Source organism: Charadrius vociferus, unplaced genomic scaffold, assembly GCF_000708025.1.
Source record: "Charadrius vociferus isolate BGI_N301 unplaced genomic scaffold, ASM70802v2 scaffold166, whole genome shotgun sequence".
NCBI lineage: Eukaryota > Metazoa > Chordata > Aves > Charadriiformes > Charadriidae > Charadrius > Charadrius vociferus.
In genome coordinates this window covers 3,073,086-3,094,198 of record NW_009649228.1, presented here as the reverse complement: position 1 = coordinate 3,094,198, position 21,113 = coordinate 3,073,086, and the positions used below count along the sequence as shown (strand labels likewise).

The 21,113-nt window shown below is 43.5% G+C and overlaps 1 protein-coding gene across 1 annotated transcript in view; it reads left to right on the top strand.

The window, feature by feature from the left end:
• FAXC (failed axon connections homolog (Drosophila)) overlaps window positions 1–21,113 on the top strand; it is a 25,467-nt gene that overhangs the window by 3,297 nt on the left and 1,057 nt on the right. Inside the window, exons 3-6 of the mRNA XM_009889022.1 lie at window positions 256–391; window positions 6,811–7,007; window positions 14,180–14,397; window positions 19,528–19,644. Of these exons, the coding sequence (XP_009887324.1) occupies window positions 256–391; window positions 6,811–7,007; window positions 14,180–14,397; window positions 19,528–19,644 (668 nt within the window). The remainder of the gene's footprint in view (window positions 1–255; window positions 392–6,810; window positions 7,008–14,179; window positions 14,398–19,527; window positions 19,645–21,113) is intronic.

Below are 21,113 nucleotides of genomic sequence, written 5' to 3'. Positions count from 1 at the left end.
GGGTTCTCTGCTTCATCGTGGGTTTGCCATTTACCTTTTTTTTTTTTATTTTAATGCTTCTCGCCAGCTCTGGATCCGAGGAATGCAAACGCTGCAGCAGCCCATTAAGGGAGGCTCTGCGTGTTGCCTCGGATGTCTCCTTTGTCTGTTTAATGTACTGATGTATCATGCACCTGCTCGTTTTGTGTGGTTTTTTGTGGGTTTTTTTTTTTTAATTTTATTTTTCTGTTTTAATTCTCTTTCGTTTTTGGACAGGAAAGAGCAAGAGCTTGATTCGAAAGATGCTATCATACTGCATCAGTTTTCAAGGCCTACCAACGGTGTTCCGAGCTTATCTCCGTTCTGTCTGAAAATGGAAACTTACTTAAGGATGGCTGATCTGCCCTACCAGGTACATCTCTGCAGTTTTTCTTTACACTGCAGTTTGCTGTCATTTCATGAAATGCCAAATAGGCATCCCCTCTCCATACCCGCCCCCTCCCAAGTCTGTCTCAGCCAGGGAGATGTAAACATACACCTACAACGAGGTGGGTACACCGACGCTTTTTTGTCTCTGCTTAAATTGGGTTTATAACCTTTAAAGGCATGACTTGAATAAGATTGGTCTGGAACAGCTCTGGATTTAACTGGCAAAGCTAAGTGAATGTTAGAAGTTAACTTGGCTGGAAATGCTGAAGTGAGAGAGTAGTCTGGAGTTTATATAATGCTAAATAACACCCCAAAACTAAAGTGTAACATTATTTGGTTTTTTTGAATTTCACCGTGCTAAAGAGATCGAGATTAGACAGCTGCAGCTCCTTATTTGCCTGGAGAATTTCTCTCTGGAGCTCTCCTGGGGAGATGTGTTTGCCTTTTGCTTCACCTTCCGTTGCCAGTGCATCCCCTCCAGTGAAGGAAGACAGGATTGCTTTTAGAGGTTGTGAATGCTGCTTCTTAATTGTGACAGGGTGCATCCTGGGCTGTCTTCCCACAGGGGACGAAGCCTGAGCTACTCCAGTGAATAAAAGCTGGGAGAGCAGAAATTGGAATGTAGCAGTCTCGCCTGTTAGCATCAACATTTAGTTGTGACGCTGTGAGTCTGGCATGCGCCTTGTTGCTGTACAGCCTGCAAGCTCTTCAAAACATGGGGCAGGTTTCTTTTCTGTTTGTATAAAGTATTGGGTGTATGTAAGATGATACAACAATGGTGATAAATGTAACGAGGATCTTAGGTAGAGGAAACGTCTTTCATCTTTTTTTTTTTTTTTTTTTTCCCCCAAGTGATGTAAACTTGGCACCTTTATCTCAAATAGACTGGGCTGTGGGTGAGTTGCATGCTCACCCCACATGAGTTCAAGTCACTTCTAACTGCTGCAGACCAAGTGTTAGGAAGAATGTTTCGTTTATGTCCAGTGTTTTACAGAGGAAAAACAACCATATTACAATTATTTTTTTTAACACATTTGTGGTTGATATTCGTTCAGCTTTGTATGCAATTAAACTCCTTTACATCGGAAGTGAAAGAAAACCTAATTAGTACGTTTTGCTTAAATCTTTAAAAGCCTGAGTTTAATGTTCATTATCTTATGATTTAATGGTACTTGAATCAGATACTTCAGAGCATTAAAGAGGGAGTCTTCCATCCCGTGGGATGTATTTTCCTCATTTAGGTTTACAGAACCTGCAAGATAACTGAGGCTTGAACATGTCATTGGAGCAGGATGACTTAGTGCACGTTGCTTCTCCACCTGGAGTAATTTGGGTAGAAATTGCACATTTGAAGAGAAACCGATTTTGCTGAGATCTGTTTTCTTTCTAGTGCCAGTTGATGCGGTTCAGAGGTTTGCAATGATCAAAGTTGCTCTGGTGAAGAGTAGTTAAAGTAAACTGCAGTTATAAAAGATGGTTGTGACAGGGAATGGTCACTTCTAAAAGATAATACTGCGCATTTGTGTGATTCCAGATGGAGTCGTTCAGACAGCTAATGCTGGGTAGAAGTGACTCATCCAGCTTTTTGGAGGGAGAGGTATTTCCAGAGGGTTATCTTCCCCTCTTTATTCCCTGTACTGCTGGTCAGCTTTGCTTTTTGAAGTTACATCTCTCTCTCTGTCCTTACTCGCTACCTGTGAGCACCTAAGCTGGCACAGGTCAGCAGAACCACCAAAAGCAACAGGGCCTGCCTTCAGCAGTTGGTGGCTCCCTCTTGTCCCTTCCTGCACGTGTTTTTCTATGGCAGATCAGGCTGGGCCAGAGCTGGAGCCATGAAGGTTTAGTTTGCTTGCTTTTAACCCGTCTTGCTTCTCTGCATGCTTCACATGCAGTGCTGCAGGAGCAGGAATGGGTCGCACAGATGCCGGGAACGCCAGGTTGCTGCTTTTAGCCATGCTGGCTTATACGGGTTTAAGGTGTTTGTGAAGTTACTGACCCTATGTAGGGTTTTAGAGGTGAGTGTGGTGGAACTAAGGTGAGGACACAGCTTTTTTTTCTGGAAGAAATCTCAGCAGATTCTGTTTCTGTCGTTGTGTTAGGAGTACGGTGTTGCATTTGGCTCCGGCAGGAGGAGGAAGGTATAGATGCCACCATGGGATTAAGAGATAGGGGAGCAGGAGGGAGCCAGCAGGCAGTGCTGTTCTCAGCTGGAGTTAAGTTTCCTATACTTGGACTACCTGGAGACTTTTACTTTGTTCCCTCGTGGCTGTGTTACCTGTAGGACACTGCAGGTGACAGAGACATCTGATGGCCCCCCTGGCAGGCAGTGGGGTGGGTGTGCAAGGGGGTATGGCTGGATGCAAGAGGGAGCATCTGGCTTTCCTGCATGATGATGGGAGTGGTGATGGAGAAGCAATGGCGCTGCGGGTGGCAGCTGGTGCCGGGGCTTGCCTCCAGAGACTTGCTGTGGTCATCATCTTCCCAGGGAGGGGATGCTTCGAAGGGAGAGTTGTGGAATGGGGTGAAGAAAAGGCAGCGGAGGCAATTAGAGTGCTTTTACTCTTTCAATTCCTTGCGTTTGTTATAGTGCATCAGACTATTGAATAACGTGCTGTGTGTTACACAACATGCTTTAATGGCATGTGAGAAGTGGAATTAGGTGACGTGTTCCTACCTTACTCTCATCTGAGTATCTCCCAACCAATGCGCTCTTGTAGTGTGCTTATGTTTTCTTGAAGCTGCCTTTCTAGGTGTGAATTCTCCATCAAAAATAATTTGGCAGCCCCACCCCAGCTGGACTGTCATAGTACCTGTCTGATTTTTCAAAATGTTTGATGCTTTTCTTTTTCTGGGACCTGTACTGTTCAACATCTTTGTTGGCGACATGGACAGTGGGGTTGAGAGCACCCTCAGCAAGTTTGCTGATGATACCAAGCTGTTTGGTGAGGTAGACACGCTGGAAGGGAGGGATGCCATCCAGCGGGACCTGGACAGGCTGGAGAGGTAGGCCCAAGTCAACCTCATGCAGAACCACAAGGCCAAGTGCAAGGTCCTACATCTGGGTCGGGGCAATCCCAAGCATAAATACAGGCTCGGCAGGGAATGGCTGGAGAGCAGCCCTGAGGAGAAAACCTGGGTGTGCTGATTGATGAGAAACTCAACATAAGCCAACAGTGTACGATTGCAGCCCAGAAGGCCAACCGTATCCTGGGCTGCATCAGAAGTGTGGCCAGCAGGTCAAGGGAGGTGATTCTGCCCCTCTGCTCCACTCTCGTGAGACCCCACCTGGAGTACTGCATCCAGCTCTGGAGTCCCCAACATAAGGACGTGGACCTGTTGGAGTGGGTCCAGAGGAGGGCCACGAGGATGATCCGAGGGCTGGAGCACCTCTCCTATGAGGAGAGGCTGAGAGAATTGGGGCTGTTCAGCCTCGAGAAAAGAAGGCTCCAGGGAGATCTTATTGTGGCCTTCCAGTACCTAAAGGGGACCTGCAGGAGAGCTGGGGAAGGACTTTTTACTAGGGCATGTAGTGATAGGATGAGGGGGAATGGCTTTAAACTGGAAGAGGGCAGGTTTAGATTAAACATTAGGAAGAAGATTTTCACTTTAAGGGTGGTAAGGCAGTGGAACAGGTTGCCCAGAGAGGCTGTTGAGGCCCCATCCCTGGAGGGGTTCAAGGCCAGGCTGGACGTGGCCTTGGGCAACATGGTCTAGTGGGAGGTGTCCCTGCCCATGGCAGGGACGTTGGAACTCAGTGATCTTCAAGGTCCCTTCCAACCTAAACCATTCTATGATTCTTGATAAAGCTTGGTTTGAAAAAGCCTGTTCTGGGTGTTTGTGGAGATGTTTTGGGTGTTCTTTGATTCCCTCACAAATATGAAGAGCTGAGCTTTTATATAATCTGATAAGTAATTAGCACAACAGAAACGTGCTGGTTTTGTGCCAGGTCTGTGAAGATGGTAGCTTCCTTTGGAAGAAACATGAGTAAAAGTAAAAAGATAAGCCGCAGTAATTGAAAACATGGAACCTAATTTTTTCTGGATTTCTATAAAATTACCCCAGAAGTGCCCTATGCCATTCTGTTCATAAATTCCTCTATAAATGAGATTCTGGGGAGCTCTTGTTATTGTTGCTTTGTAGGGTGCAGTTCAGTTAAATGTACTATGAGGGAATATTTTTGTTTGGTTCTTTTGGGGTTTTTTTAATGATAATATCATAGGTTTTCCCTGCTTTGCAGCTGGAACAATTTTTAAGTGGAAAATTGATAAATATTTGATAGCAATTAGTAGCAGCCATAAGGGTACTGAGGTTTCCAGCCTAAAAATACCCATTTGAGAACAGTGGATACAAGAACATTATAACAGATTTTTCCGGAGACTAAGGTTTTCTCAGGTCATTGAATGATGTTTCCTATTTTGTTTGATAAACTGCATGTAATGAAACATGAAAATCCCGAGAAGGCTTTTTTAAGCTTCCCTAAACCAACTTTCCTATAGGAACTTTACATCTCATTTGTATTTTTGAGTGTCATATTAGTGCAGTACTAACAAGTTTTTACACAACATATTTATATGTATTATATATGTGCTTGAAGAAATTTGCAGTTGAATAGTAAGAACTCGCTTTTTTTTCTGGGTTGCAGATGAAATGGACTACAGTAATTGCAACATGTAATAAACACATCTTCAAGTCTAGTAGCTTCTGCAAAATGTCAGTGTTTGTGTACAAGAAGGGAAATCTCACACTGAAAGGGCTTAACAAAGATTAAGCCAGCGATGCTCAGTGCTGTATAGACATACTATGTAGTTCCAGAAGAAGCTTATGATTCTGTAGTAAATTCATAATGAAAAATTATGGAAACCTATCAGTCGGTCTGAGTGCTGAAAGAGCCTTTTTGATGAAGGAAGGGTCTGGGAGATGGAAGGGCAGTGGGCAGTGCTCTCCTTTCAGCTTCAGGTGTTCATCAGTTTTAGAGTTTCTCCCATGGACCAGAGTAATAACCCCCGTGCCACTCATATATGCAGGCGGGCTGGATTTGGTTGCTTTATTCACCTGTGCGGGGGTACAGTAGATGAGACATTATATAATCCGGTGTTCCTGCCATGCTCTTTGGGCGGAAATCCCAGAAAAGGCTACAGCCAGAAGGCATTGTTTTCCCAGCAGCATTGCCCATCGCTTCTGTTTTCATCCACGGGGGAAGAGCCTCCGGGAATGGCCGCACGTTTGTAGTGCTTTGCCCATCCGCGTTTTGAGTGGTAGCCAGGATGCTGTGCTCTCAGGCTGAGCTGGAGGCGTGTGTGGGTGTATGCTTCTTGCTGTGGGAGGACCTTAGTCCATCTTTAGTGGATACAGGAAAGGTAAATACTTGAGGTCCAGAACTGCTAAACCTAAACCTCCAGTGATTAGGAGCCAGACCCCAAAATGCTTAGGTTGACTGTCAGAGACTGAGTACAGAGCCTTTTTATTGTGAGCCTCTATGGTTTGGTTTTCTGAGCTGGGGTTTTTCATTCATTAAATAATAGGACATGAGGAAGTGAATTACAAGAAAGTAGAAAGTTCTGCCTTGTGTGTCTGCCTTCAAGAGTAAGAGAGAATTGAAGTCAAATGTCCGATCCCGTTTTGGAAGCCAGCAATTCCTCTTGTGTTTGTCAGATAAAACATAAATTCTCTCATCTCTGTGTTTCACCTTTTCTGACTATAAAATGGGGAAAATACATTGCTACTTCTACGTGGGTGCTACGCTGAGCAGATATACCAATATTCAGCGATGCAGTAGCGCTGTCCTGGTGCTGGGTTCTTGGAGACCCAATTGTAACAAGTGTGTCTGTAAATGTATGAGATTTCGAAGTTATGAAGTTGCAGAAGTATATGTAGAGGCAGATTTCCCTCCCACCCAGGGAAGGAATGATAGGCCTTTCATTATACGCTTGTGATTGTGTGTGTTTTATCCTTGGAGGTAATGCAGCTGTCTGAGATAGGTAGTGAATAAATCTGTATAAAGTACTTTCAACATGAAAAGTGCTGCTCTGTGCAACAGCCAAATTTAGGTGTCAGTCCTGTGATTAAAAATTTGTTTAGAATAACAAACCCAACCTTCTGGGAGGTCTAAGCATCTCCAACCCCTTAAATAACCTGGGTACTTAAATATTACATCATGTGTCGTCCAACATAAGAACGTGTAACACCTTGCAGGATCTGGAAGTAATTTTATCTGACTTGTCATATAGGGTAAAGCTTTTGCTGTGATTAAACAGCTATCACTAGTCTAGAGTTATTTTTTTAAAAAAGTTTGCCATTTGAAAACACAGAAAAATATTTTAAAAGTTTTATTCTAATTGAAACAGAACCCAAAGGGCCTTTTTTGTCTGTATGTTTGTTTGTTTACTTGCTTTTTTTTCTTAGAACTATTTTGATGGAAAACTTTCCCCTCAAGGGAAAATGCCTTGGATTGAATACAATCACAAGCAAGTGTCTGGCACTGAGTTCATTATTGACTTTTTGGAAGAGAAACTTGGAGTGAATTTAAATAAACACCTTGGTCCGCATGAAAGAGCTGTTTCCAGAGCCGTGACAAAAATGGTGGAGGAGCACTTCTACTGGTAAGCTTGCATGGCAGAGCTGGCTGCGTTCTTGAGCTATCAGATCTGCCCCTGCACTTGTGCCTGCTTATTTTCTTTTGCAGAAAGCTTGGGTACGTAATTATTAATTTCACAAGTCTCTTCACCCTAGAAAACTGCTGCTTCGTTCTGTGTATGCTGGTATGAACCAGGGATAATTGCCCTGAAAAGTTGCCATGCTGTGCAAGTAAGGTGAGGTCTCAGGCCCTTCGCCTGCAGCTTTGCAGAAGGGAGCAGCAGTGGGCTGTTCCCCTGTCCTGTTTCACGCGATCTCCATATAAAAACAGCCTTAATAGCAAGCAAAAAATCGAGGTGTTTGAATACATTTGTGGTTTGGTGGGGGGGAGGGTTGCAGAGGGACAAATCCAGCGTTCATAGTGAATCCAGAATATCGTGTTCTTACAGTTACTGATCTTAATTATCTGTACCTCTGATTGCAATACGGATTACTGCTTTTCCTGTGACACAGAATACTCCTTTTAATATGTATTGTTGACAGCACTGCCAGTTGATAGGATGCATGCAGTTTTAGTCACAATATCCTGAGAAGCTGAAGTATGGGTATATAACCTTGCTGGTACTTGATGCATTTTACTGACACCTTTGAAAATAATACCTGTTCTTCCCCCCCCCCCCCTTTGCATTTCAGGTCTTTTTAACTGCCCTTTCTAGCCTGGATTTGTAGAAGTAGCAGGTGGACATGGCATCTTGGATGCTGCACTGTCTGCCTCAGCAGGCACAAGGCTTTTTCCCAGTAGTTTGCTTTCTAGCATGCATTTAAGTCCTTGCTCTACTCTCTTGCATTTCTGTTGTACTGCTTTTCTTAAAAACAATGTGTGATTTAAATTGAGTGCATTTAATTGCTTTTTCTTGCACCGTGTGATTGAAGATGAGCAGCAACACGTGTACGTAGTTGTTCAAATAATTTTTAGTGTTTCCTGGGAACAATTTTAGCATTCAGTAGGTAGATTTAAATGATGTGGTTCAGAAATGTAATCCCTGCCTTCCAAGAAGTGTGGCCTTTGCCAATTATGCCCATCTGCAGTGCCATAGCCTCAAGAATCTGGCTCAAGTAGCCTGCAGATGTAACTTTTTTTTTTGTTCAAGTTGCGGCAGGGGAGGTTTAGATTGGATATTAGGAAGAATTTCTTCACAGAAAGGGTTGTCAAACATTGGAACAGCCTGCCCAGGGACGTGGTGGAATTGCTATCCCTGGAGGTATTTAAAAGACGTGTAGACGTGGTGCTTAGAGACATGGTTTAGTGGTGGTGTTGATGGTGTTAGGTTGATGGTTGGACTAGATAATCTTAAAGCTCCGTTCCAACCTAGACAATTTTATGATTATATGGTTTCTGCCCCCTCAATTATTACAGCTGCTAAAGGGAAGATGAGGCCTCTTAATGCCCTAATGCTCCGTCTCCTTGCCTTAGTGTCGGTTGTTTCATGGTCCATAGACTTAACTGCTTTAAATGTAACATTACTGATGACAAACTTACACCACTGTTGTGTCTCAATTACAAATCCTGCTTTCCTCTGCGAAGCTGTTCTCTGACCGTGCAGCCTTCCTCTGAGCTGACTTGGCACTGTTGGGCGTGACATAGTGGAGCATTGGGAACAGGTATTGCAAATTCGGGCACTAACCCAGAGAGGTGGCGTTGAAATGGGCGGACAAAGCTAAACCAAGTAAGAATAGAGATGTGCATGCCTGACTGTATATCCCTGTTGCCTTTCTTGTTTAGTCACGCAGCAGAATTTCCCTAAGGCATGTATTTTTGCTGCAGTGTAGTAAAACATCCAACTATGAGCCTTGTATGTCCCTGCTGTGTGGCTGTACTAGACACTTGCTACGTTGGTGAGTTTACACCATGCCAGTTCTCAGTACCAGGCGAAGCTTGAGCTGTGAGGCATTACAGTTGTACTGCTTTGAGTCCTGGATAACAACTTTGACCATCCTGGATTTACATCAAAATAAAATTGGGCTTTAGCTGTGTAGGACTGCGTTTCTCCCTGACAGCATTGCGTCTGTGGTTGTGGCATCCCTTCATATTGGTCCTCGAACCTGCCCACTTTGCACCAGAAGCCCAGGGTTTGTTCATGGTGTCCTCAAGTCTCACGGTGAGGAACTTGGGACAGTGATTGCCTTTCTGCGGAATAAGGTTTATAAAATCAAGCCTCCAAAGCAGTGATGTAAAATGTGATTCATACTGTTTGATTGCGAGCAGCATGCAAAGTAGCTTCATCATAAATAAGTAATACTGTAGTACATTTATCGATCAAAGGAGCAAAGTACATCCTGTGGTGTGCTGTCTCTGGATGGAGCTAATCCTGGTGGGTGCTCAGCATCTCCTCCTGAAACATTTAGCTTTTGCTGAGGTAATTGCTCATCTTCACCAATTAGTGCCTATTACAGGTGGAAATTGCTGCTCTGGCTGGAGGTGAGAGCAGTGCAGGGCTGTTGTGAACCTCGGGCTCTAGACACCCTGCCTCTGCCCCAGGCTGCGATAGCTGGCAGGGGTCGGGCAGAAAGACAGCAAGCGAGTGAGCATACCTATTTTCGTGCCGGGATTAGAGCATATCTCTGAGATGCACAAGACTGATTTGGAGCTGGCACTGGAGCTCCTGTCCCTGGAGAATGCCGTAACTATTAGGCTTTTGCTATGTTTAAATCGGCAAAAGAAAAAAAAGCATGCTAACCTGAATGGGTGTTGGGCCAAATCAGCAGGGGAGAGATGGGAGCGGATGGATTTTGTGGTTCTTGTCCCGGGTCCTGCATCCAGTGCAGACCTCTCTCATCTGCTGAAGGCTTGCCCTGGGTCACCTCCACTGCCTGCGGCGACCCGTTGGTCCTCAGAAACCAGCAGGGAACCTGCAGCTGTCTTCAGGATGTGTTGAATTTTTGGTGTATCTGCAGCACGTTCATGGGATTGGACCTCTGTGTAGGATGGGCCGGAGGATGTCAGATTCTCACATCCTCCTGGTGCTGGCACGCTGGGCTCGTTGGCACTGCCAGCATTCAAACCAGGCAGCTCCTGGTGCCTGGAGGGCTAGCAGTCACTGCCAGGTGCTTCCTGGCACTTCACTCTCAGGAGAAGGATCTCAGGCCAATGACACTAATGTGCTTAAAAGACTTGAATATGCAGCTTAACCAAACTAACCCATTAGATTGGTTTAGCTAAGCAATTACAACCTTAGTGATCTGTAAGTGTGTGTGTGTGTGTGTGTATATATATACACACACACATACATATTTAAATCATTTCTTAATTTGTCTTTCAATAAGACCATGTAAAATCACATATGTGATGAGTGCTTGAAGTACAGGAAAAGCATGGTATGAGAATACAAACGAATCTGACTTTGGTCGGCATTCAGACTTGCCATGTATTAAACATAAAATATGTTTATAATATAAATATGTTTAAATACATCAAGCCAATTATAAGAGTGATGTCTCTCCTGCTATTAACAATGATAATCCTTGAATGCCACTGGCAGCTTAAAAGCCAGTTGCTTTGGGCTGGCGCACAGCAGGTGGGGTTTCTACAGCAGATTGTGGAATGAATTCATTATAATCCTTTTGTATATCAAGAAATTCCACTCTGCATAGGTTGAGATAGGAAAAATAACCCCAGTTCACATCCTTGTGAACACCTCCCCCTTGCCTTGATGTTCAGACAGTTTGGGGATAATCGGGCAAGCCGCTGTTGATGAGTCACTTTCTCCATCTCCTCTCCTGATTTATGTATTGAGGCCAAAGCTGCTCTTCCATTTAGACTTCAGATTTGCTTCACCCCCGCAGCATTGCTCTTTAACGCATTACTGTTTTATTTATATTCCAAGATTTGTACAGATGTGCTGGCACAAATGGGAATGTTAATGTTTCCCACAATGCTCAGTTCAGGCCAATGTTTAAAAAAAATTATATCATCCTATAAATACTAACTGTAGTTTAAAATGTATAGTTATGCTGAAGTAGGTTATGTAGACTATCCAATTTCTGGCATTTTCTAACCTTTTGTAATGTTGATAATACTCTAGTAATGTAGTCTGAGCAGAGGGATGATGGGTGGGATTAAATGCAGAGGAGCATGTTTTGATAGGAAGCACAGATTAATGAACCTTAGAATAGAATTATTTTAACAAAGTGCTTGTGAAGACAGTTTTAAAAGTGCTTTTAACTGTCTCTGAATCTGAACCTGCTTTTTTCTTTGCTTTTATATACTCAAACCCATAAAATTTTAGGAGTAAACTCTGTGGTTGTCTGTTTAGCTGCCTTCATTGCCTGTGTAAATTTGAGATTTGGGACACGTGACAACTTTACTCATTGAAAGTGACAAGCAGATGTCTTAAGATTGTGATTGACAGTTCAGCCTAAGCAGGATTACCTAAATCCTGTGCACTTCTGCTCTTCCTGCGTTGCTGTCCTGATCGTTAAACATTTCATCTGATCTCTGCTTCTTCCAGACTCAAAGACCTTCTGCCCCAAAGCAAGCGAGTGCTAGGGGAATGTATTTTTGATTTAGAGTATAGGCTAATTAGCTTTGTGGGAAACCTTCTTCATCCTGTCTCATGAAATTAAAGCCGTCCTGGACATGGTTGATTGTTCTTGGTGCGGTGCCAGCTCGCTGGTGTGGCTGGAGTGAACAATAGTGATGGCAAATCCATAGGGCTGAGTTAGTCTTGTGCGACTGGAGTGACTTTTAAAAAATGGTGCAGCAGAGTCTCCTCTCTTCTTTTTCTGTTTTGTTTTGGCTTCTTTTTCTTGTTGTCCCTCTCCATGGCCAGGCCTGTTGTCCTAGAGCAGCTAAGCTGTGTTGCAGAGTTGCTGGGTGAAGCTGGTCAGGTCCATGCTGGGGAAGGAGGATCTTTGCAGCAGGGCACACAGCAGTGCTCTCAGAGAGCAGTTTTTTCTTAGCTTATTCAAGTAATAACTTACAGATATAGATACTATTTGTAATTATTTCCCAGTGCTTGCATCGAGATCAGAGTTTTTCTTCCCATTCAGAGCTGCACCTGCCTATGGGGCCTTGTCCTTTCCCAGGGTAGTGAAACATGACTACTGAAACGTTCTGCTCTATGGAGCACCTTTATGCTTTCAGCCTATTCTGCTTTCCATCCTTCTTAAATCCTGTTTTACCTTAGTTTCTGGAGCAAGGCAGTCTTGCACCACATTTTCTAGCCAAAGACAATACTTCTGGAGTTTCAGTAACTGTTTACTCCTGTGTTTGCTGGCTTCATGTTACCCCGTTTGTGCTGGTGCCTTCGCTGAATCTGGCTTTATTTCAAACTCCGCTGTGCTGAAACCAGCCCAATGAATTGAGTTGATGCATTCATTTTGAAAAACAAGGATTGTGCAGACACACCTCTGTTCGAAGCGTGGTACTGAAGCACGTGAAACGTCAGTGGGATGCTTTTGTCATATTAATACAACACAAGAGGTTCTGGAGAAACCTGTTGAGGATAAAAGCCATCAGAAACATAGCAGGTGCATTTTCGTTTTTCACTGTTTATGAATTTGCAGCAAAACTTGCATATGCCTCACTGTTACTGACTTTAATGAAATCAGTTTGAGGAGAAGGCATTGTCCTGCAGTGGACAATTTTTAATAGAATTGAAATGCCTTTCACCTGCTCTGTTGGGTTCCTTTACCTTACATTATTAGTAATTCAAGTAAAGAATCTGGGGAAACTTAAAGATTAGAACATTTTCCTGGTGTAAATGTAGTTGTTCCCTGATGGTATGTCTGAATTCAACTTCTTTTCATGACGTACAGGACTTTGATAAAACTTACGTTAAAAAAAAAAATCACAAGACTACTTCACTTTGGTTTTTTTTATTCTGTCTTGAATTAGGTGATTGATATCAGCACTAAGGAAATTATGTGCAATTAGAAATATGTGCAAAGATAAAACTGAAGTCATATTCCATTGAGCTCTGATCATATTGGAAATGGAAACATTTGATTATTAAGTTAATGCTTAATATAATCGTCTACATGAACTTGCAACTTTTGATCTAGCTGCACTGGTTTATCATGTCTGCATGAGCCTGTTTTCATATGACCTCAGATATGTAACACCACTTTTAGACATTTCAGTTTGGAAGTTGCTACAAACATAATGGAATATGCGTATCAACTCGTTTCTGAGACCCTGTTGGGTTTGTATGTTGGCATTTCTACTTTGAGGTGTCTTTAGCCCTTTTTTCAACATCCCTTGAACTTGGTGAGAAAAATCATATGGCCTTTTGGTTTCTTTGTAATCTGAGAAGATGATAGATAATAAAAAAGTTAGTATTTTTTCATAAGTTTCTTGAGTAGTGACAGCAACAAAACAGTTTTTTGTTTGTCTACAATATTAGTAAAGAACAAAAATTCATGGAGGAAACAAATTTCAGCTGGTAAGACAAGTTTTTATAAGAAGACCTTTCAAAATAACGTATTTGCCATTTAATAAAGCTGAAATACAGCACGAAATACAAGAGTCCTTTGGAAATGTTTCTCTCATAAAATCAGCAATTTGAAGAGAGGCAAAAATACAGGAGAAAACTAACCCAATAACCACTACTCCTTCATTTTCTTAAATTCTATTTTTAAAAGAGTGTGTCATTGTTAGTTTCTGAAAAGAGCAGAGATCTTATGAAAAATGACTGCTGCAATATTTATGTTAGGGCAGAGTTACTGCTTGGCTAAGTTTCAGCAGTATGGAAAGCAGGGAGAACAGGTTGGTGGGAAAGATTGGTTTCTTTGTGGGCTGTTTTGTTGCTGTTTTCCCCCGGTCTGTGCAGTCAGTCATCTTTAGTTAATAAATCCTTTCGTCAGTTTTGGCACTGCATTTTGTTATGCGAGTTTAGCAGAATTCCGCAGCTTTTATTTTATATTTCAGTGTGAATCCTATTTTCTCTTGAAGTGAGTCATGATTTACTGAGAGAATGAGCACTGGGCAGTCTGTATAAGTACTGCAAAGTCAGTTTGCTCTGCTGCCACTCGTGAGTTGCATCAGGGTCTACTCTTTACTGGAAACTACCCCTCCATCAGGGCAGTGAGCGCTCAGCGTGAAGAAAGCTCGCTGCCGAACCTTTGTGTGAGTCTTTGCAGGGTGGTGGTGGGCTGTCTGGGTATTGCACTGTGATAACTTATTTTTGCATCCTTCTAGGACTTTAGCTTATTGCCAATGGGTGGAAAATCTTCACGAGACGCAAAAGATGGTTTCACTTTTTGGCCCCTTCAGTGACTTGCTGAAGTGGATCCTCTGCCATCTGACCAAAGGGATTGTGAAACGGGAAATGTACGGCCATGGCATTGGCCGCTTCTCAGAGGAGGAGATGTACACGCTGATGGAGAAGGACATGCGGACTCTAGCAGGCCTCCTCGGTAATGTACAGTGAGTTACGCGCGTTCTGTTTGATCACAGCCTGCTGTCCACAGGATGAAACTATCTGCGAGTGCTTCCCCGAAGCTTGATTCATAAACAGATAATCTTATTTTGTCAGTAGGTAGAGTTTGCACTGCTGCAGTCGTTCAGTCCCACCCTCGCTTTGGCAGGGCCAGTGTTTCTTTCCCTGCTGTTTGTTACCAAATTGTGTCTCTATCTAGAGGGCTAAGCGGCTTTCTTCTCTGCGCACCAGGTATGTGTATCTACACGAGCAGAACGTGGCCTGTGGTTTTGGAAGAGCATTTTGCTATGTGAATTTAGGAAAATGGAGTGTTTAGTTCTGCAAATGAAACCTCTTATATTTTGGGGGGGTCCTCATTTTTCCTTCGTGGGACTCATGGCTGTTTGATAGGCCGTTATGAGGCTGCCATTTGAAAACCCTTTGCAGATGTTCTTTTGATGAGCTGGACTTTGTCGTATTTGGTTGGTGTTAGCAGCATTATTCAAAGCTGCTAGTAGGACATGGGTCTGTGTTGTCAAAAATAGGTGGTTTTAGGCTTCTTGGTCGTTTTGGGTGGATCCCATAGGGTTAGTCTTAAGGTTGACCACACTTAGCTAGAACCGTATGAGCCTCTTTTCTGTTGTGTAGCTCAGGCTGAAATCTGCAGCGGAGCTCTGCGTCTCACTTTGCAGTCTGCTGCGAGCCGACCATATTGTGCTTCTGTGTGAAATTTGCGTTTTGAGGAATTGGTTTGGGGCAGGTTGTCACTTCCCTTGAGCTTGTGTCTCTCTTGCGCAAGGAACCAAAAGAGATGGTACCTGTATGGCTGCTTTGTTCCCTGTTACAATTGTTTTAAAGAGGTGGCTGAGTGGAGGGCAGGAGGGATGACTCCCTGCCCCGTGCTCCAGAGGGAGGACATATTGCACATGCTCTAAATAGGTAAGTGTGGAGTGGATGGTGGGAGCAAGATGAGGAGAGCCCAGCAGAAGGCAGAAACTGAGTGCTTGCTCAGAAAGGGAAGGGAGATGCTTCTGGACTTCCAACGTGTTTTGGAAAGGAAGATATTTGTAGAGGACCAAGATGGGGCTGTGCAGAGTTTTCTGTGACTTCTTTTTCTGAAGCAAACCTGCCAAATTGGTGGATTGGGAGCAAGGTGGAAAAAAGACATGTGATGCATGGGCACAATGAACAAGGCGGGGAGTTGTTGACAGCTCCTCTTCTGTCGATGCTTTTTCATGCTGCATTTTGTTTGTTAACAAAGAGTTACCTATTCCGGTGCCTCTTCAAAGAAAACCTAGTTTTAGAGCTTAAGAGGTCCCTTCCTTTTCTAGGGGAGGAAGGGAGGGAGCAGCTCATTTTAGAAGAGGAGGCCTGGACACATCTGCTGCAGAGCTGTGGCCAGCTCAAGGTGCACTCATATGAGGGACTACTGTTGCCATAGCTTTGAGGTTGTCACCGCATGGCTCCATGTACGTTGCAGAGAGGAATGGGGTTGGGATGGGAGATGGAGCAAGTTCAACCTGTGACTTGGGAGCTCGGCAGAGCCCCCTTGTTCTGGCTGGGCCATGCTGGCAGGCTGAACAGAGCAGCAGTGGATGTGTCTGTGCTAAAGTCATCCCTGTCTGCCGAGAGTAGATGTAACCTTCAAGAGAAAACCAAAATGTGTTCCTGAGTACCTGTAAAAGTTTCTTGGTTTGCTTATTTGAAGTCTGCATCCTTCTGTCTCTGGAGTCTATGCTGACACTCAGATTTGCAAAGGTTTTTTTTCATCTTCCCCTCTGAAACGGATGTCAGATTAGTCAGTGTGCAGTTATATGAGTCATTATATTTGCCCTTTTGATTGTTGGTGTATTTATCTAATTTTCTGTAATTGCCTTGATTTTTCATTAACACCAACGTGCTCAGGTTTTCTCCAGCGAGGTGTTTATGGTTAGGTCTAGTGACTGTGGCCTCCAGGTAGTATCCTGGCATGGGGACAGGACATGGAATGAGGACTTCCAGCCTGACTGGAGACTCTACTGTTTCACAGGGGGAAGGAGAAGGCGGTCAGTCAGCTTGTTGCCTGCACAGCAGTCTTTGTGAGATTCCACTCCACGTATATGTGCCCATGTATTTTCTCAGAAGAGGAGGCAGTTGGCATTGTGGCTGTTAATTAGAGGGAAATCTTAAGAGCTTAAAGAGGGTGCCTATCATACAGAATAGCTGCACATACCAAACTGTAGCTGTCAGTCGTCAGGCATATCAGATTAATTTAATGCTCCCAATTTTTTAACAGAGCCATTCACATGGGAACAAGAATAACTTTTAAATTCCAAGAGCTGCTTCCAGAGAATGATAACTTGGCAGCTGTCAGGTCTTGTGACACTCATTTTGACATTCCCAGTCACATCTTGGGCGCTTTTTTTCTTTCTTTTAATTTCTGAAAATCAGTTTTCCTTCTTCCATATACCTGTTTCCCTAACAGATTCCCCCAGATCTCTTATAAGCATGGAAATTGGACTCTGGAATCATGTGATGGATCAGCTTGCCCTGTTGGTATCATCTTACTCTCTGTCCTGCAGTCTTTAAACTGCAAATGTAATTTCCTCGTGTTGTAGTAGTTTCCTACTGCCTGATAGTAGTGTAACGAAGTGGGGGGAACTGGGCATATGAACTAGCACTATATAAAAATATACATTTTGGTAATTATTTAAAAGATGCAAGTAAGTGAGCAGTGCCCATAAATCTGTTGGTGCTCTCTCAGCTCTTTGCCTGCTTCAGGCTTTTGGGTAAATAGGGATTTTGAGCAGGGAGTTGCAGGACAGCAGCTGCCTGAAGTGGCCTTTGAAAAGCATTTGAAGTTTTGTGGAGGGCAGGGGTGCTCAGAGCTGAAACTCAGAGGTGGGACTAACTTGAACCCCAGCCTCTAATGCTAGTTGAAATGTCCTGCAGCAGCCCGTGTGAGCTGTACATGGTGCTGTGGAAGGGTGCAGGTCTCCTGCTGGCACTGTGTATCATAGATCTGTCTCTTGCTGGGGTTTCTTGACCCAGTGCTGAAGTAGCTGCTTTTTAATCCTTTGGTGCTTGCATTCGTAAATAGTGGAGCTGTGTGCTCTTAAATCCGCAGGCAGTACAAATTCTATCCAAGTGCAGTGTCACCAGGTGATTGCATTTCTGTTGGATTAGCCAGGGGATGCAGCGAGTGTTTGAGATTATTAGCACTATGGCAGCCTTGATGCGACAGGAGCTGTGTCATCTGGCATAAAACTAGACACTGAGAGATGATACCTGGTCTGTCAGAAAGTGTTCTGGAAAAATGTTGTATTGGAAGTTTTGGGAACAGATTGGAACTGGTAGAAGGAAACGTGCATGGAGGCTATGTTATATGGCTCAGGGTGACCTAAAACCAGATTTACAGTTTTATGGAACTGCAGGTCTATTTCTTCCTCTTCCCCTTAGTTTCCACGCACCTGAAGGTGCAGGTGTTGTGCCTGGAGAGCCACTCTGTTTGCATAAGAGTGAGATGGTTCAGCCCTCACTTGCTGTCTGCCTCAGTTGTAGCAAGATGGAAACAGCAGTATTACTTCCCAGCACAGCGTTGTTATGGATCAAGTCTCAGACTTGCTTGTATGGTGCTAAATTCCTAGTGTTGGCATATAACTGTGGTTTGGGGACCTATTTTTGAGCTGTGTTTGAGATCGATGAATGCTGTGCGTCACATAAATACTGAAAAGATGCAACATTTACCCTGTACGTAGTTCTCAAACAACAGATTGATGCAACCGTGAAAGAGCTGGGGAGAGTTAACTCCGTGTTAAAATTACATCTGACAGGCTAGAGGAGGTTATTGTTACTGGTTATTCCTGAGCACTGCTTTGCTACACTGCAGTGCAGGGGGATGACAGCATTCCATACTCTGGAATTTGATGCATTTTACTGCTGGACAGTTTTTCTAAATTCACTCAATAACCCCAACATTTAATAACCTGCTGAATTACAGGCAGCTTATATTGGGCAGGAAAAGAATGTCCTGGGGACATGGGATAACTGGATTTGGAGAATTCAATTACATACCACATTTCACAGGGTTTATAGCACTTTGAGCCAAGGCAGGGACAGTGCAACCATCTAACCTGACCTCTCCAATACCACATGTTTCACCTGTGTGCGGTCTTTGCTCCTGGTCTTGTACCTGTGATGAGGAAACAAGTTTATACTGGACGTTTCTTTGCAAATGGTGGCTCTGAAATGTGAGTTTCTTCCCTATCGTAGGTAGTTATCTATCAGTTTGTGCTGTGGTGGCCACTTAGGACCATCATGGTGTTGGGATGCCCAGAAAGGTAAGCAGAATAGTGGTGTGGAGCGGATGTGTGTCTCCTCCGGCCCAGTCCAGTCCCAAGCAGCTGCTGTTTCACTTGCCTGCCTCTGTGCCTGATCTGCCTCTGTTTGATCCCTGCCAGGTAGAAACCAGTGGTTTTTGGGTGGGAACATCGAACTGGTGGTGTGTGGGAGGAGCTGTTCACTCCTGCTTGTGGCTGTGTCCTCCTCCTGGAGGTGCAGGTCATTCCTGAGCAGCTGCTGCCAGTGTGACTGCTGCATCGGTTTCAGCCTGAACAAATGGTGGGAGAGGAAAGCTTTGGGTATGACTTTCTTTTTTCATGTGATCAGATGGGTAACCTGAAACTGGATCTGCATGCATGAGAAATACAGGGTGACTGGCTGCTTTCAGCAAGTGCATTCATGATTTCGAACCACGGTTGAATGATTTTGGGTTTGCACCAAAGGAGAAAATCGTGCTTTCAGACACCTGCTGGCTGCAGAGAAGATTTCAAATGCAGCAGAACTAGTGCGTTGTGTATGCACTGCTAGCTGTGACAAGTGGAGGAGGTTACTTGGCCGGTGGTGGCTCTGTAATTGGCTTTAGATATAGATGAGCACAAGGGCAGCTGCAGTACTGGATTTCACCCGCTGAACCCTAGCAACAGCTTTCGAACCATATTCAACATCGAAGTCCTGTCTTGTGAACATTTTCAGCTAAATGATTTCAGTAAAAAAAAAAGTGCTAAAGATGTAACCAGGATTTTTTTTTTTTTTTTGCATTTGGGAGAAGTGACATCCAGTTGAGAAATATTTGCTGTTGTATTTACAGGTGACAAGAAGTACATTATGGGACAAAATGTTTCCACTGTTGATGCCACTGTCTTCGGGCATCTGGCACAGGCAATGTGGACGTTACCAGGGACTCGACCAGAGAGACTGATCAAAGGTAAGAAAGCTTAAATGATCTCTGATGGAAAAACTCCTGATGGCATTTGCCATGTTTAAACTTGAAGCACCTTGTAAGGACATTTGAAGACTGCAGCAGCACTTCAACTGCATCACAGGCTGTTCTTGCCTTTGATGTAGCATTTGTATCCTGTAATGTTGTTTTCCCTTAAAATTCTTGTTTGTTTTCTCTTTAATGTTCTACACGGTAATTGTTTCTATTCCTGTACTTGATCTTTTCCGTGTTTAACATAGCAAAGACTGAATGCCTCTAAAGAGTGAATGCTGGGTAAAGTATGAAAAGACAGAAGCACGGCCACGAGCCAGATTCTGCTGAACTGAGTAGTTTCATTGATGGTGGAACTGCAAGTGCTATTGTCCCACTGAAATTACAGCCTTTGCTATCATTGAAGATGCTGGGCAAGGAAAGAGTCCAGCCTGATTTTCGAGTCACTGTGTTTTGGTGTGAATTGGAAACCAAGATACCTCACCCCTCCATGCATTTTTTTTTTTTTCATGTGGGTTGGTACAGGCATGTGAAAGTATCTTTGCATCACTTTTCAGAACAAAACAAGGCAGTATGAAAAATGGGAAGAGCTAGGGAGGAAAATTATATGAAATAAGTGTAAAAGGAATGAATCTGACCTGTAGATCTACTGTGTGCAAGAGAGCTACTAAAGCAACAATTAGGAGGTATAGAGTTGCTCATTATTAAAACTTTGAGGAAAAAAATACTAGAGATGAGGACATAAGTATAGGCTATACAGTTCCTCCCCTTGATATCTGGGGAACCATGGATAAAATTCTGAAGGGTCCATGGCTTTCAAGAAGGAATACTATGTTGTTTGAACTAGTTTGTCTCTAATGGAAATAAATAGGTGGTACTGCAAGTACCAAAGCACTGTGGATGATTCTCCGTACTCATCCACCTACTCATGCTATTTTGAGTGCAGGTTTCACATAAATATTCCCTTTAATATGCTATTATTTCTTTGTTCTTTGAAGTTTTTTTGTAATTTCTTCTTTAAGCACACTCCAAGCGTACATGTATATATAAACTTAAGGCGTAAGGGACTAAGATTAGGAACATAAAGGGCGAGCCAGTGACCGTACAGAAACTTCAGAATGTGAATTTAATCTTGCAGACAACGCTGCCATCTGGTGGTGGAAAACCCAAATTCACTGTATTTTAGTAAATGAGTGTATTGTACGTCTAGGATGGAACTGTCTTTAGAAAACAGATTTCTGCAAAATAAGCTAGACTTTTACTATGAAAAACTTACAGTATTAATATCTTGTTTTGATTTATTTCTGTCGAGGTTGAATTTGGGATCACAGAATCACAGAATTTTCAGAGTTGGAAGGGACCTCTAGAGATCATCTAGTCCAACTCCCCTGCTAAAGCAGGATTGCCTAGAGCACATTACTCAGGACTGCATCCAGGCGGGTTTTGAAAATCTCCAGAGAAGG